Source organism: Anolis sagrei, chromosome 4, assembly GCF_037176765.1.
Source record: "Anolis sagrei isolate rAnoSag1 chromosome 4, rAnoSag1.mat, whole genome shotgun sequence".
In the NCBI taxonomy this organism is placed as follows: Eukaryota; Metazoa; Chordata; class Lepidosauria; order Squamata; family Dactyloidae; genus Anolis; species Anolis sagrei.
Window position 1 is genome coordinate 109,996,016 of NC_090024.1, and position 12,558 is coordinate 110,008,573.

General features: G+C 38.2%; 1 protein-coding gene across 3 annotated transcripts in view; it reads right to left on the reverse strand.

Annotated features, from left to right (window-relative positions):
• Positions 1 to 12,558, reverse strand: part of DENND1B (DENN domain containing 1B) — a 247,935-nt gene that overhangs the window by 72,975 nt on the left and 162,402 nt on the right. For all 3 annotated transcript variants that reach the window (XM_060774564.2, XM_060774562.2, XM_060774565.2), the window contains one exon: positions 12,159 to 12,260. In XM_060774564.2, coding sequence (XP_060630547.2) covers positions 12,159 to 12,260 — 102 coding nt within the window. The remainder of the gene's footprint in view (positions 1 to 12,158; positions 12,261 to 12,558) is intronic.

Sequence of the window (12,558 nt, forward strand, 5' to 3'; positions counted from 1 at the left end):
GACTTCAACACTGAGCTAAGAGGTCCCATTTGGACTCACAGTTTAAGAAGTAGTGGTCAACTGCTGTAGGTTCCCTACCCCATTCCACAAGAAACCTGAACATGATGTCCTATTGCAATGGTTCTCAACCTGGGGTTCCCAGATGTTTTTGGCCTACAACTCCCAGAAATCCCAGCCAATTTACCAGCTGTTAGGATTTCTGGGAGTTGAAGGCCAAAAACATCTGGGGACCCCAGGTTGAGAACCACTGCCGGATTAGAGAAATTCTGTTAAATTCACGTCCAAGAATGGACATAGCACCAGGACTGTAGCGCAGATGGCTGAGAGTCAGCTGTATTAAGATCACTACTGACCAAAAGGTAATCAGTTCGAAGCCAGCCCAGGTCGGAGTGAGTTTTCAACCATTGTGTAGCTTGTTGTCGACCTTTGCAGCCCGAAAGACAGTTGCATCTATCAAGTAGGAAATTAAGATACTGCTTATGCGGGGAGGCTAATTTAATTAATTTATGACACCATAAAAATCTCCAGCAACCGTGCAAAAAGAATGAGGAAGTACTCCATCATTGTCACTAATGGACAGTGAAGCAACAGCTCCCCTGGTGGGCAGAATACCCTCATGAAAGCTAGAATGTTAAATTGCCTCTGTGTGTCTGTCTATATATGTTATGTGTTATGGCATTGAATGTTTGCCATATATAAGTACATTGTCACTCTGGACCGTACTCTTACCTACAAGAAGCACTGCCTGAACATCAAGCAAAAGGTGGGTGCTAGAAACAATATCATACGAAAGCTGACTGGCACAACCTGGGGATCACAGCCAGACACAGTGAAGACATCTGCCCTTGCGCTGTGCTACTCTGCTGCTGCGTACGCATGCCCAGTGTGGAACACATCTCACCACACTAAAACAGTAGATGTGGCTCTTAATGAGACATGCCGCATTATTACGAGGTGTCTGCACCCTACACCACTGGAGAAATTACACTGCTTAGCCGGTATTGCACCACCTGACATCCGCCGGGAAGTAGCAGCCAATAGTGAAAGGACCAAGGCAGTGACATCTCCAGCTCATCCCCTGTTTGGGTATCAGCCAGCATGTCAACGACTTAAATCTAAAAATAGTTTTCTAAGATATACAGAGACACTGGCTGGAACACCTCAGCAAGCGAGAGTCCAAAAGTGGCAGGCTCAAACCCAGAACCTCAACCAATGGCTGATACCAAATGAGAGGCTCCCCCCTGGGCACACAGAAAACTGGGCGACTTGGAAGGCGCTGAACAGACTGCGCTCTGGCACCACAAGATGCAGAGCCAACCTCAAGAAATGGGGCTACAAAGTGGAATCCTCGACATGCGAGTGTGGAGAAAAGCAAACCACTGACCACCTGCTGCAATGCAACCTGAGCCCTGCAACATGCACCATGGAGGACCTCCTTGCACCAACACCAGAAGCACTCCAAGTGGCCAGCTACTGGTCAAAGGACATTTAATCAACTACCAAACTCACAAATTTTGTATTTTGCCTGTTTGTTTGTTTGCTTTGTTCTGTTAGAAATGTAATATAATTGACTGGTTGCCCTGGCACAACAAATAAATAAATAAATAGTACATTGTAATCCACCCTGAGTCCCCTGCGGGGTGAGAAGGGCAGAATATAAATACTGTAAATAATATTATAAGTTTTACTATGTTTCTATGTATTCATTTGTGAGGGGACTTAATTGTACATGTACAGCTCAAAGATCCTGTTGTATTAATTTACATGGAATGTTCTGACACTGTAATTCACCCATTGCTCAAATATGTGTTATAAATACATGACCAGGTTGTACTGGATTATAGTTCTGAAAAGGGGTCATTGCTGAATTTTGTACTGCAACAAGTTTTGAATTTTTGAATGTGTTCTTCCCATTTCTTGGAAATTACCTACTGGTCAGAAAAAATTGAGTTTTTGTGTCTTTACTGCAGTTAAAAGACTGATGTTCCAACACTAGAGAGGTAATTGCTCATTGCCTATGACTGAGAACTTTTTGTGTATCGTTTGAGTGAGTTTTAAGGCTGCTGTTTTATTTGGTGGTATTTTATCTAATTGTTATGCTTTGCTATAAGCGAGGTACAAAAATAAAATTATTATTATAACTTTATAACTCTTTCAAAACCTGAACCTGTGACATATAGCCAAGTTTCTATCACTCTCTTAATGAACATCTGGATGATTTTCATTGAAATGAATGTAAAGATTTCTCCCTTTCAACACTGTACTATCTATACTATGGATGTGTTTATTTCACTTGTATTTTTAACAAATTCTGGCATAGTAATAATTAAAGGCACAACAGAATCTATATAAATAAAAATGTAATGTTCGTTTGTGGGATTAACAGAACTCAAAAACCAGTGGGCCAATTGACACCAAATGTGGACAACATAGACCTAACAACCCAATGTATACCCTTCACTCATTTTTTTTTATTTTGTCATTTGGGAGTTGTACTTACTGGGATTTATAATTCACCTACAATCACAGAGCATTCTGAACTCCACCAATTATGGCATTGAATCAAACGTGGCACACAGGACTCCCATGACCAACAGAAAATACTGGAAGGGTGTGGTGGGCATTGATCTTGAGTTTGGGACTTGTAGTTCATCTACATCCAAAGAGCACTGTGGACTCAAACAATGATGGATCTGGACCAAACTTGGCACAAATATTCCATATGCCCAAATATGTACACAGATGGAGTTTGGGGGAAATAGACCTTGACATTTGGGATTTGTAGTTACTGGGATTTATAGTTCACCTACAATCAAAGAGAATTCTGAATGCCACAAATGACAGAATTGGGGCAAATTTCCCACACAGAACCCCCATGACCAACAGAAAATACTTAAGGCCATCCAGCCCAACTCCCTTCAACAGGGCAAGAACATGTAATCAGAGCCCTCCAGACAAAGAGCCATCCAGCTACAGATATAGATAGATAGATGATAGATAGATAGATAGACAGACAGATAGATATGATTCACACACACAGAGATATTGTATCATAGATTTGAAAGGGACCCCTAAAGAAGGACTATGATATGAGTAGGCAAACCAGACACTCTCCACATCAACACTGACAAAGAAACAACAAGAAATACTGTTTATCCACAAGCATAAAGAAATTACATATATATTTCTCATTACTTTATTTTCCAGAGCAAAGCGTGGCAGGGGACAGCTAGTGATAAAATAAATTTAATGTTCTGTTCTAAGTCAAAACTCTTTGGAACTATTTTTTTTAAATGTAGGATCTCTTATCAACCTGGATATGCACATACATATCGGATCCCTTCTTTGAAATAAAAAGGCCAGCCCATAAAGTTAAAAACTCCATGGATTCACATAAGCCTCTGGGTCAAGAGCATGTGCATGGCAAAAAGGATATTGTAGAAGAGACCAAGAAAAGTTTAGCATTAGAACGGATCAAACACTCTTTTGTAGAAAATTGAATGAGCATTAAAACAGCATTAGCATTTTAAAAATTGTCTGCAGTCAAGACAACAGGTTATGACAATCTCAGAGTAAGAGCACATGCACAATGGTTGATTACAGCCATGGTATTTATTCATGTATGAAGATGGCAGTGCATTACCAAAACAGATGTCAATTTTTAAAAAGAGGAGGGTGGGTGGCAAAAGCTATGTAAGAATGAATATCCTTTTGTTTCCTCACGCAATAAGCCACGGTTATTCCTGTCAGTGATGATTGTAATTGAAGCGTCAATCCAATTAACAGCTATACCCTGAATAATGTTAATGAGATCTGAACGTGGCATCAGAGAAAAGACCAGCTCTACAGGTGATAAACCTTCACAGTAGTGACATTTTCCAGTGTAAAGTCACAGTTACTGTGATCTGATCAAAGAGACAGACCCCCATTGGGTCCAATTATAACTATAGTTTTGGAAAAGGAATTATTGAGTTATGATGTTCATAACCTATGCAGAAAAGCCTTTACAGTATAGGTCTTCTCCCTATAGCTGTGATCTTTTCAATTTATATCCAAGCTCCATAGATCCTAATAAAAGGCTGATTCGTTTACTCCATGGAGAGCCTATACCAATGTTCGCTTAAGTGGTTTCTTTAAAAAAAATCACAAAGACAAGAAAAATGTGATTTATAGTTAAAAAGCAACAGAGTTCAAGGTTGCAAATAACTCTTACGTAGATAATAAGAAACAAGAAGTAAACATATCCCAAACACAAGCTTTGAAGGAGCTATGTGCAATAACACCAGTTATACTTAAATAAATGAGGGTCTAAGAAATTGTGTGAAAATCCTTGCCTTCCGTGATACCACTGGAGCGGTTATGGCTTATATGTAAAAATAAAAGCAATTCTGATAGTCTTCTAATGCATTTCCTTGTAGGGCCACTGAACTCAACATAACTTGCTGCCAAATAAACGAGGATCAGACAGCAAATTAACAGTGCTACTAGTTTTCTCCTCTTTTCCATCACACCACACCATCTGTCCAATCAAGTTCATGGAGGGGTGATACACAGACATCGGACGTGAGTAGGAATGTTTCATTTAGCTTTTTTAAAAAATACTGAAACTGTTCTTTCAAATTCAATCAATGTACCTTGTTAAACATGTAGCACGCAACTGAAACTTTTGTTTTTATTTGCAAAGAAGGGAATGATGGACCTATTCAGATATGGACCACCACTTTCAGGGTTGGCATGGGAGGTTAAACCCTTCACCCACTGTTTTTGCCCCCCCCCCCCATCCCTTCTTAAAAAAGAGAAAAAAATGTTACTGGCAATAATAGGTTCTTTTTCTTTATGGGATTGCCATAAGGCAACATGAACAGACACACACACAATGCATTATGTACATAAAATAATTTTATTAAACAGATGATGATTTAGTAGCAAAGTCACATTTCACAAGTGACTGCCTATGATGATAACTTTTAAAAGTAACTTTTAAAGAGAACTTGTAGACATGTCCTCAATGCTGTTAAAAGCAGATGCCAAGACATATACAAAGTACAGGAGCATAAACTTCCTTTTTTCAAAACTTAATAAAACCCATTGTATGAATCAGATTTTTTTTTATAATGTAGGCACATACGTAAAGTTTTGTGTTACGTAGTTTTGAAGATCAAATTAGGTAGGTGACGTCCCCCATTCTCCATACACTGAATAAACCGATTTCTGGCATTTGTCATGACTCTTGCCAGCATAGCAGGCGTTATGTTGGCAATTTCTTCCTGGATGTTGGTCTTCAAATCTTGTAGGGTCCTTGGACGGTTCACATAAACACGGGATTTCAAAAAACCCCATAGAAAAAAATCACAAGGGGCCAAACCTGAAAGGCAGGTCGGCCACTCCAAATCCCCCCTAATTGAGATAAGGCGCTCTGGGAAGTGTTCCCTCAAAATAGCCATTGTTGCTCTTGAAGTGTGTGCAGTTGTACCGTCTTGTTGGAACCAAATGTCCCCTAAGTCCAATCCATCTAGCCGTGGGGGAAAAAAATTCTGTAACATGTTTACACACCGAATTCACTGTCATTGCAACTTCCTTTTCCTCAAAGAACCAGGGACCAATAATTCCAGCTGAGGAAATTGCACACCACACTGTGATATAGGTGAATGCAAAGATCTTTGATGCAATTCTTGAGGATTGCTGTCAGCCCAGTAGCGCATGTTTTGTTTGTTGATGGATCCACACAAATGAAAATGGGCTTCATCACTAAAAAAAACAATAGCGTCCTCAGGAACGACTTCGAGAAGAACCTCACATGCGTTCCTCCAAGAATTGAAGTCACGTTCAGAAAGTTCCTGCACAATCGCCATCTTGTAAGGATGGAAATGAAGATCAACATGAAGAATTCTCCTCACAGAATGATCGGAAAGTCCAAGGGCAGACGCATGTTTGTGTGCAGAACGCCGTGGTGATCGCAACACTGAAGCTCTCACTGCCTCAATGTTCTCAGGTGATCTAATGGACCGAGGGACTCCAGTTCTTCATCTTGTCGCACTTGCAGTTTGTCTGAATGTAGTGACCCACATCACAATTGATTTCCAGTTCGGGACAGAGGCCAATGGGGCTAAATTAAAGTGAATCCGAAAGGCGCACTGGGTTGCGATCACAGAGCATCCGCTCAAAAAGTAGGCCTCAATGGCAAAAGCACACTCCTCACTGTTCCAACGCATGATGGTGACTGAACTGTGTCAGGACAAAACTTTATACTCCTGCCTCTCAAATGAGACCACTAGCGCTCCGCTACGTCTTCAACTGACTGAATAGCGCACATTTTAAAAAGGAAGTTATGCTGTCACACCCTGTATATAAGTTAGAAATTTAAATTAAAAAACTAGTCACAGGACAACTATTTAATGCAATTAAACTAGCCATAAGGTAGTTTATACCTGTTTTAAGGCAAAAGATGTGGCCTAGAAATGAGGGACACGGTTTTTAAGATCCCAGTCTAACTACAAAACAAGAAAAGCAACACAAATTATTCAATTACTCTATCAAAACATAAACCCCTGTTCCTAATGAAGCCACTATTTATTTAGGGGAGAGGGTTATATCTAGAAGTGTCAGGCAAATCCACAGTGAAATGATAAACTGCAAAACCCAAGTATTCTTGGCAGAAGACAGGAATAGAGCTTTTTTTTTTTCCTCCCAAAAGAGAAACAAAGGATTCCTGAAAAACCTTACATTGATTTATTTTTCCAATTTTGAATACGTTAGGAGTAGCGGAACTGCTACTGGCATGCTAGTATTACTAACAGTCAATAAATCTAAAATATTATGTGTGAATATTGGAATGAAGCCATTAAGAAGATTACAGCACACAACGCAGCAGAGGGTCCTCATGAAAAAAGGACGAGTAATTCGGGACAACTGTGACCGCTGACCTTTGAACAGTCAAGACCACTGGTCAATCTGACAAACTAATAGAGTTCACATGCATAGAAAGTCATCTAGCCTGTAAGTATAATTTAAATGTTTGAGCAAATGATTTTAAAAGGCCCGTTAATTCTCAGGTAATTTATTAAACACTTGATTAGACACAATGCCAAACAGTAATGTTTTTCAGATTTCAACTGATAAACTTTTCTTTAGAATTAAAAGCCATCCAAAATAAGTTAGACGCAACAATATAAAACTACATGATATAAGGCTGTTAAACTACTGAAAAGTTAGCAATACAAACTTTATATAACAATACAACTGAAGTCCTCCTGGATATACAAAATTTTATCACAAGTTATCCATTGGAGGAGGAGTTTTAATGTATAAGAGAATTAATATTTTAAGAATCCATATGAATGGATTTAAAGCTTCATTGGAGGGTTCATTTTTCATCTTTCTCCACAAAATATTTCATCTATTTTCACATTAATGTTCAGTATGATGCACACATTCAAATATTCCTGTTTATCGTCCATAAAATACCTACTGAAATATTCATATCTGGCAATTCTTTTCAGTCTTAACAATTCTTAATGTCACACAACACGGTGCCAATATTGCTGCAATATACCATCAACCTTGGTACGAGTACATGACTGCTTACACTTACTGTTTATATACAATGTTACCCTTTGTTGGTTTATAAATTTAAAACTATATAACGGTAATACGGCTGTTCACTCACAGTTTATGTTTGCGCATGTTTTTAATTACCAAATTAGCTCCACAAGAAACGCTTTCATGCTAAAGAAAGAATGAAAGGGTTCAGGACAGTGAAATATCACGTAACAAAACAAACCTTGTTCTAGTCGAGAGAAAACATTCACATTATATAGAGTGTACTTCTACTTTTGTTACCTATTTTATATGGAATGTTGCATTTTTGTAAAAGTCCCATTGTCTATTCAGCAAACAGGAAACCCTAATTAATATTAGTGCCTTGTAGGTTTCCATGCAACTGCTATTGAAGGGGGGCAGGTATACTTTCATCAATTATTTGCCTGTTAAGTTCATTTCCATGCACAACAGTCTAATGTACAGACTAAAGTGAATGTTTGGGCCTGTTCGTTTCAGAATTCTAAATTATTTGAAGCACTCTGAAACCACTGTGTAGACAGGGCCAAAGTGGGATTTTGTATTGAACCTATCCCATTTTGTGAGATTGTCAATAAGTCATTACTAAGAATGATATGTCATTATTATTAATAATAACATTATTATTAATAATAATAAGCTTTATTTATACCCCACCACCATCTCCCACAATGGGGACTCGGAGCGGCTTACATGGGGCCAAGCCCAAACAACAAATTACAATACAAAAATACAAACTGCAGTAAAATAAACAACATAACAATCTATCTATATATATATAAATGCTCTGTGCATAATGAGTTCCTTAAAAACAAAAGAACCAATGAACGAAATCACATCTAATTCGGCAACAAAACATCTCACAACACAAGGAGTGACCATCACTCAAAAAATTATGATTTTGTCATTTGGGAGTTGTAGTTGCTGGGATTTATAGTTCACCTATAATCAAAGAGCATTCTGAACTCCATCAACGATCGAATTAAACCAAACTTGGCACACAGAACTCCCATGACCAACAGAAAATACTCGAAGGGTTTGGTGAGCATGGACCTAGAGTTTGGGAGTTGTAGTTCACCTACATCCAGAGAGCACTGTGGACTCAAACAATGGCGGATCTGGACCAAACTTGGCACAAGCACTCAATATGCCCAAATATGAACACAGATGGAGTTTGGGGGAAATAGACCTTGACATCTGTGAGTTGTAGTCACTGGGATCACAGTTCACCTACAATCAAAGAGCATTCTGAACCTCACCAATGACAGAATCGGGGCAAACTTCCCACTCAGATCCCCCATGACCAACAGAAAATACTTAAGGCCATCCAATCCAACTCCCTTCATCAGTGCAAGAAAACTTAATCTAAGTCCTCTTGACAAAGAGTCATCCAGCCATAGATAGATAGATAGATAGATAGATAGATAGATAGAGATAGATAGATAGCTAGATAGATAGATATGATTCACACACACACAGATATAGTATCATAGATTTGAAAGGGATCCCTAAAGGACAGTGATATCTTGCATGTTCCAGAGTAGGCAAACCAGACACTCTCTACATCAACACTGACAAAGAAGCAGCAAGAAAAAATGTTTACCCACAAGCAGAAAGAAATTACATATATAAGAAACCAACACTTTCTTATTACTTTATTTTCCAGATCAACAGACTGGGCCACAGCAACGCGTGGCAGGGGACAGCTAGTAAAGTATAAAACATCAAATCATATAAACAATATACACAAAACATAGAAACCAAACATAGTGACAGAGAGCAGGCCACATTTATATAAAATGATTTAAAAACTCAAGGTGAGATAAAGGGGCAGAACTGTTTGTAAGGGAGCACTCATAGAGAGACAGAGAAGTAAACAAACCTTCTTACAAGGGGTGGGGGGGACTCCTGGGCCAAGAACGTTGAGGGAGCAATAACATAAAATGTTGTGACCACTCTCCGAAAGCGCAACGGCAGAGTGAGGTCTTGAGACTCTTTTTAAAGGTTTCTAAAGTAGGGGCTTTCCAAAATATACATTCAGGAAGATTACTTTCTGGATATACTTATTTAATGAAAATCAATGTAACTGTATTTTTATTTATAAAATTAGAATATAGGAATTCGGGAATTGTGCCCAGTTACAACTCTTGAGGGCTGATTCTGTGTAACTCTTTCATATATCGTGTATATAAAATGTTGTTCCCTCACATCAAACATGCCAGACACAAGGGGCGAAACCAGGATATATCCACTCTTAATAAGGGTGCAACCCAGGCAATGATAAAATTCATGTGGTGATTTTTCAGATTTGTCCATCAATTCAAATAAACCTTCCTTCTTCCTCTGGGAAGGTATGCCTTTTATTGTAAGCAACTGTGGATTGTGACCTCTGGACACAATATAAAATCCCAAGCAATGTGAAATGCCCAGTGTGTGCACAGGGCACTCTATTGCTTATGGAAGTTGCTGGAGAAATCCCTGTGGATTCATAACTCTGTGCACGTTTTGAAACTACTGGGTTGTGGCTTCAGGGTATAATTAGATGAATTAATTGTTGATTTACATGGCACATATATAAATGACTATTTTCCTTAAACACAAGGGCAATACATGCATGTAAATGCACATACAACGTTTTATATATTTAATCTGATGAATGAAGGAGCTGGTAAATCAGTATTTGGGGCACAATTTAACACATTAATATTTGTTCTTTTAAGTCAATTTTTGGTTAAGGTGGACTATACATCTAAAAATAAACTTTTCCCTAAGAAGTAAATACTAGGGCTGGGCGGTTTCGTTCGTTAATTTCGTAATTCATTATTAATTCGTTATTTTTTTTGATAACGAAGCGATATTGAACCATTCAGGAGCAACTAAAAAACGAAACGAATTTTTAAAATTTATTTCGTAATTGTTTCGTAATTGTTTCGAAATTGTTTCATAATTGTTTCGTTATTATTTCCGTATGTCTGGTGCAAGTTTTATGGTTGTTGTTTGTTTTATCAGTGATAAAAAAATAAAGTATCACACCAACAGTCAACAACAGAGGGAGAGGGAAGCTTCAGAAGTCCCCCCTGTCCCATTTGGAGGTTTTTTTAGCGTATTGCGCAATCGCGTCCGCCATTAATGAATCGATTCGTTATTGTTTCGAAATTGTTTCATAATTTCCGAAATTTCGTAAATATCAAACTTTTTTAAAGAAAAATTTCGGAATTCTTTTAAATAACGAAACGCAAAAACCCCCTAAAAACTAATCGAGTTTAGAAACAAATTTTTCCGTGGTTGGACAGCCCTAGTAAATACCTTTCCCAGAGGAAAGTAATGATTGCATTTATTTAAATATGTAATTGCTTCTGGCCAAGCTAAATTACTTCAAAAGTACATAATAATATGCTTTTAAAAGTCTTAATATAAGGAGTTAAATGTCTGATATAGTGCAATCAAATTGTCATGAAAGCAAAAAATAAGCTTCTTTGTCATATTTCTTTGAACTGGTACACTATTTTTAAAAGCCCGTAAACTTACAGCATTCGTTTTTGGAATAATGGGAAATCATTTCGCTCCCATTTTAGAATGTTTATTAACATCTATACATACAACAGCTTCTACTGAATTCTGCCACAAACATGCACAAAATATGATCAGTTAGAGAGCGCGTGCACCCCCCCCCCCCCCCCCGGAAATGTTGCAAGGGAAAGTGAAATGCTATTTTTTGGGTGTCTATTTAAACATGAAATGTGGAATATGTTCCATGATAAGCAGCAAGGGAATAAGATCAAAGTCCAGGAGAAACTGGCACTTACTTTATCTTCCTTTACAGACAAAAGACAGTTTTCGTCATTTTCAAAAGGATCCAATGTCTTTTATGACAAACGGGTTTGCAGTTTAATTTACAAATAGAATTATAAGTAAGTAATCTTTGCTCTGCCAGAGCAAATGACAAACAGAGTGGGATTTTCAATGCATGCAGTCCTCAGCAGGAAAGGAGAGATTAAAATAAAAATGAAATAATTTAGAGAAAACAAATAAATGTTTCAGAAAGTTGAAGGGGATCAAAGCGTGCATTTTCTGACCCCAACTGTACAAGCATTTCTTATTATATTGACCAGTGTCATCAGATCATTAATTAAAAGGAGATGTGCTGGCAGGTGGCAGAGAAGCAGAAGCCGATAATTGGCCCCCTTCTTCTTTTTGCCTTCAAAAACTCCCCCCTCTTTCTCTCTCTCGCTCTCTTTTGCAAGATATGCCACTAGGCAGACAGAAATGCCTACTTTGTAATATAATGATTAAGATGAGATGAAGAGACTCTTGCGTTTAAAGCAGCTATGCCTAATGAATGCAGCCAGATTTATAATTATGATCCTTTTTAAACAATAGGAACTATCATGCTCTACTCAAAACGTCCTCAACTGTCAAAAACAGGTAAAAAACCAAGAAAACACCCTTAAGTAGGAATTCTACAGCTGGTGGCATGGGAGGGGGAGTATTCTCTGTGTATCGGTTAGTAAAAGCAGGCAAAATGTCATTAATTCAAGCAGCTAGAAGGACAAAAACCCACGAATGAAATCTCTTGGGCTTACCACTTCACTTGGTAGGTTGCTCAGGTCATTAAATGGTGTTTCCAAAGTGTTCGTGTCAACATTTAGCATCACCACGTCCTCGAGTGATTTACTTTTCACCTTCTGCACAAGGAAACAAAATAGTGCACAAGAATCTTAATGTATTAAGTTTAGCTGGTAATTCAATGAAGTAGGACACACAAAATGGAGAGCATTTTCACAATCAGCGACTTGTCCTAAGGACCATGAAATGTATGTATGTATGTATTTATTTATTTACTAGCCGTCCCCTGCCACACGTTGCAGTGGCCCAGTCTAGTGACCTGGAAAATAAAGTAATTGGAAAGCGTTGGTTTCTAATATATGTAATTTCTTTATGCTTGTGGGTAAACAGTATTTCTTGCTGTTCCTTTGTCAGTGT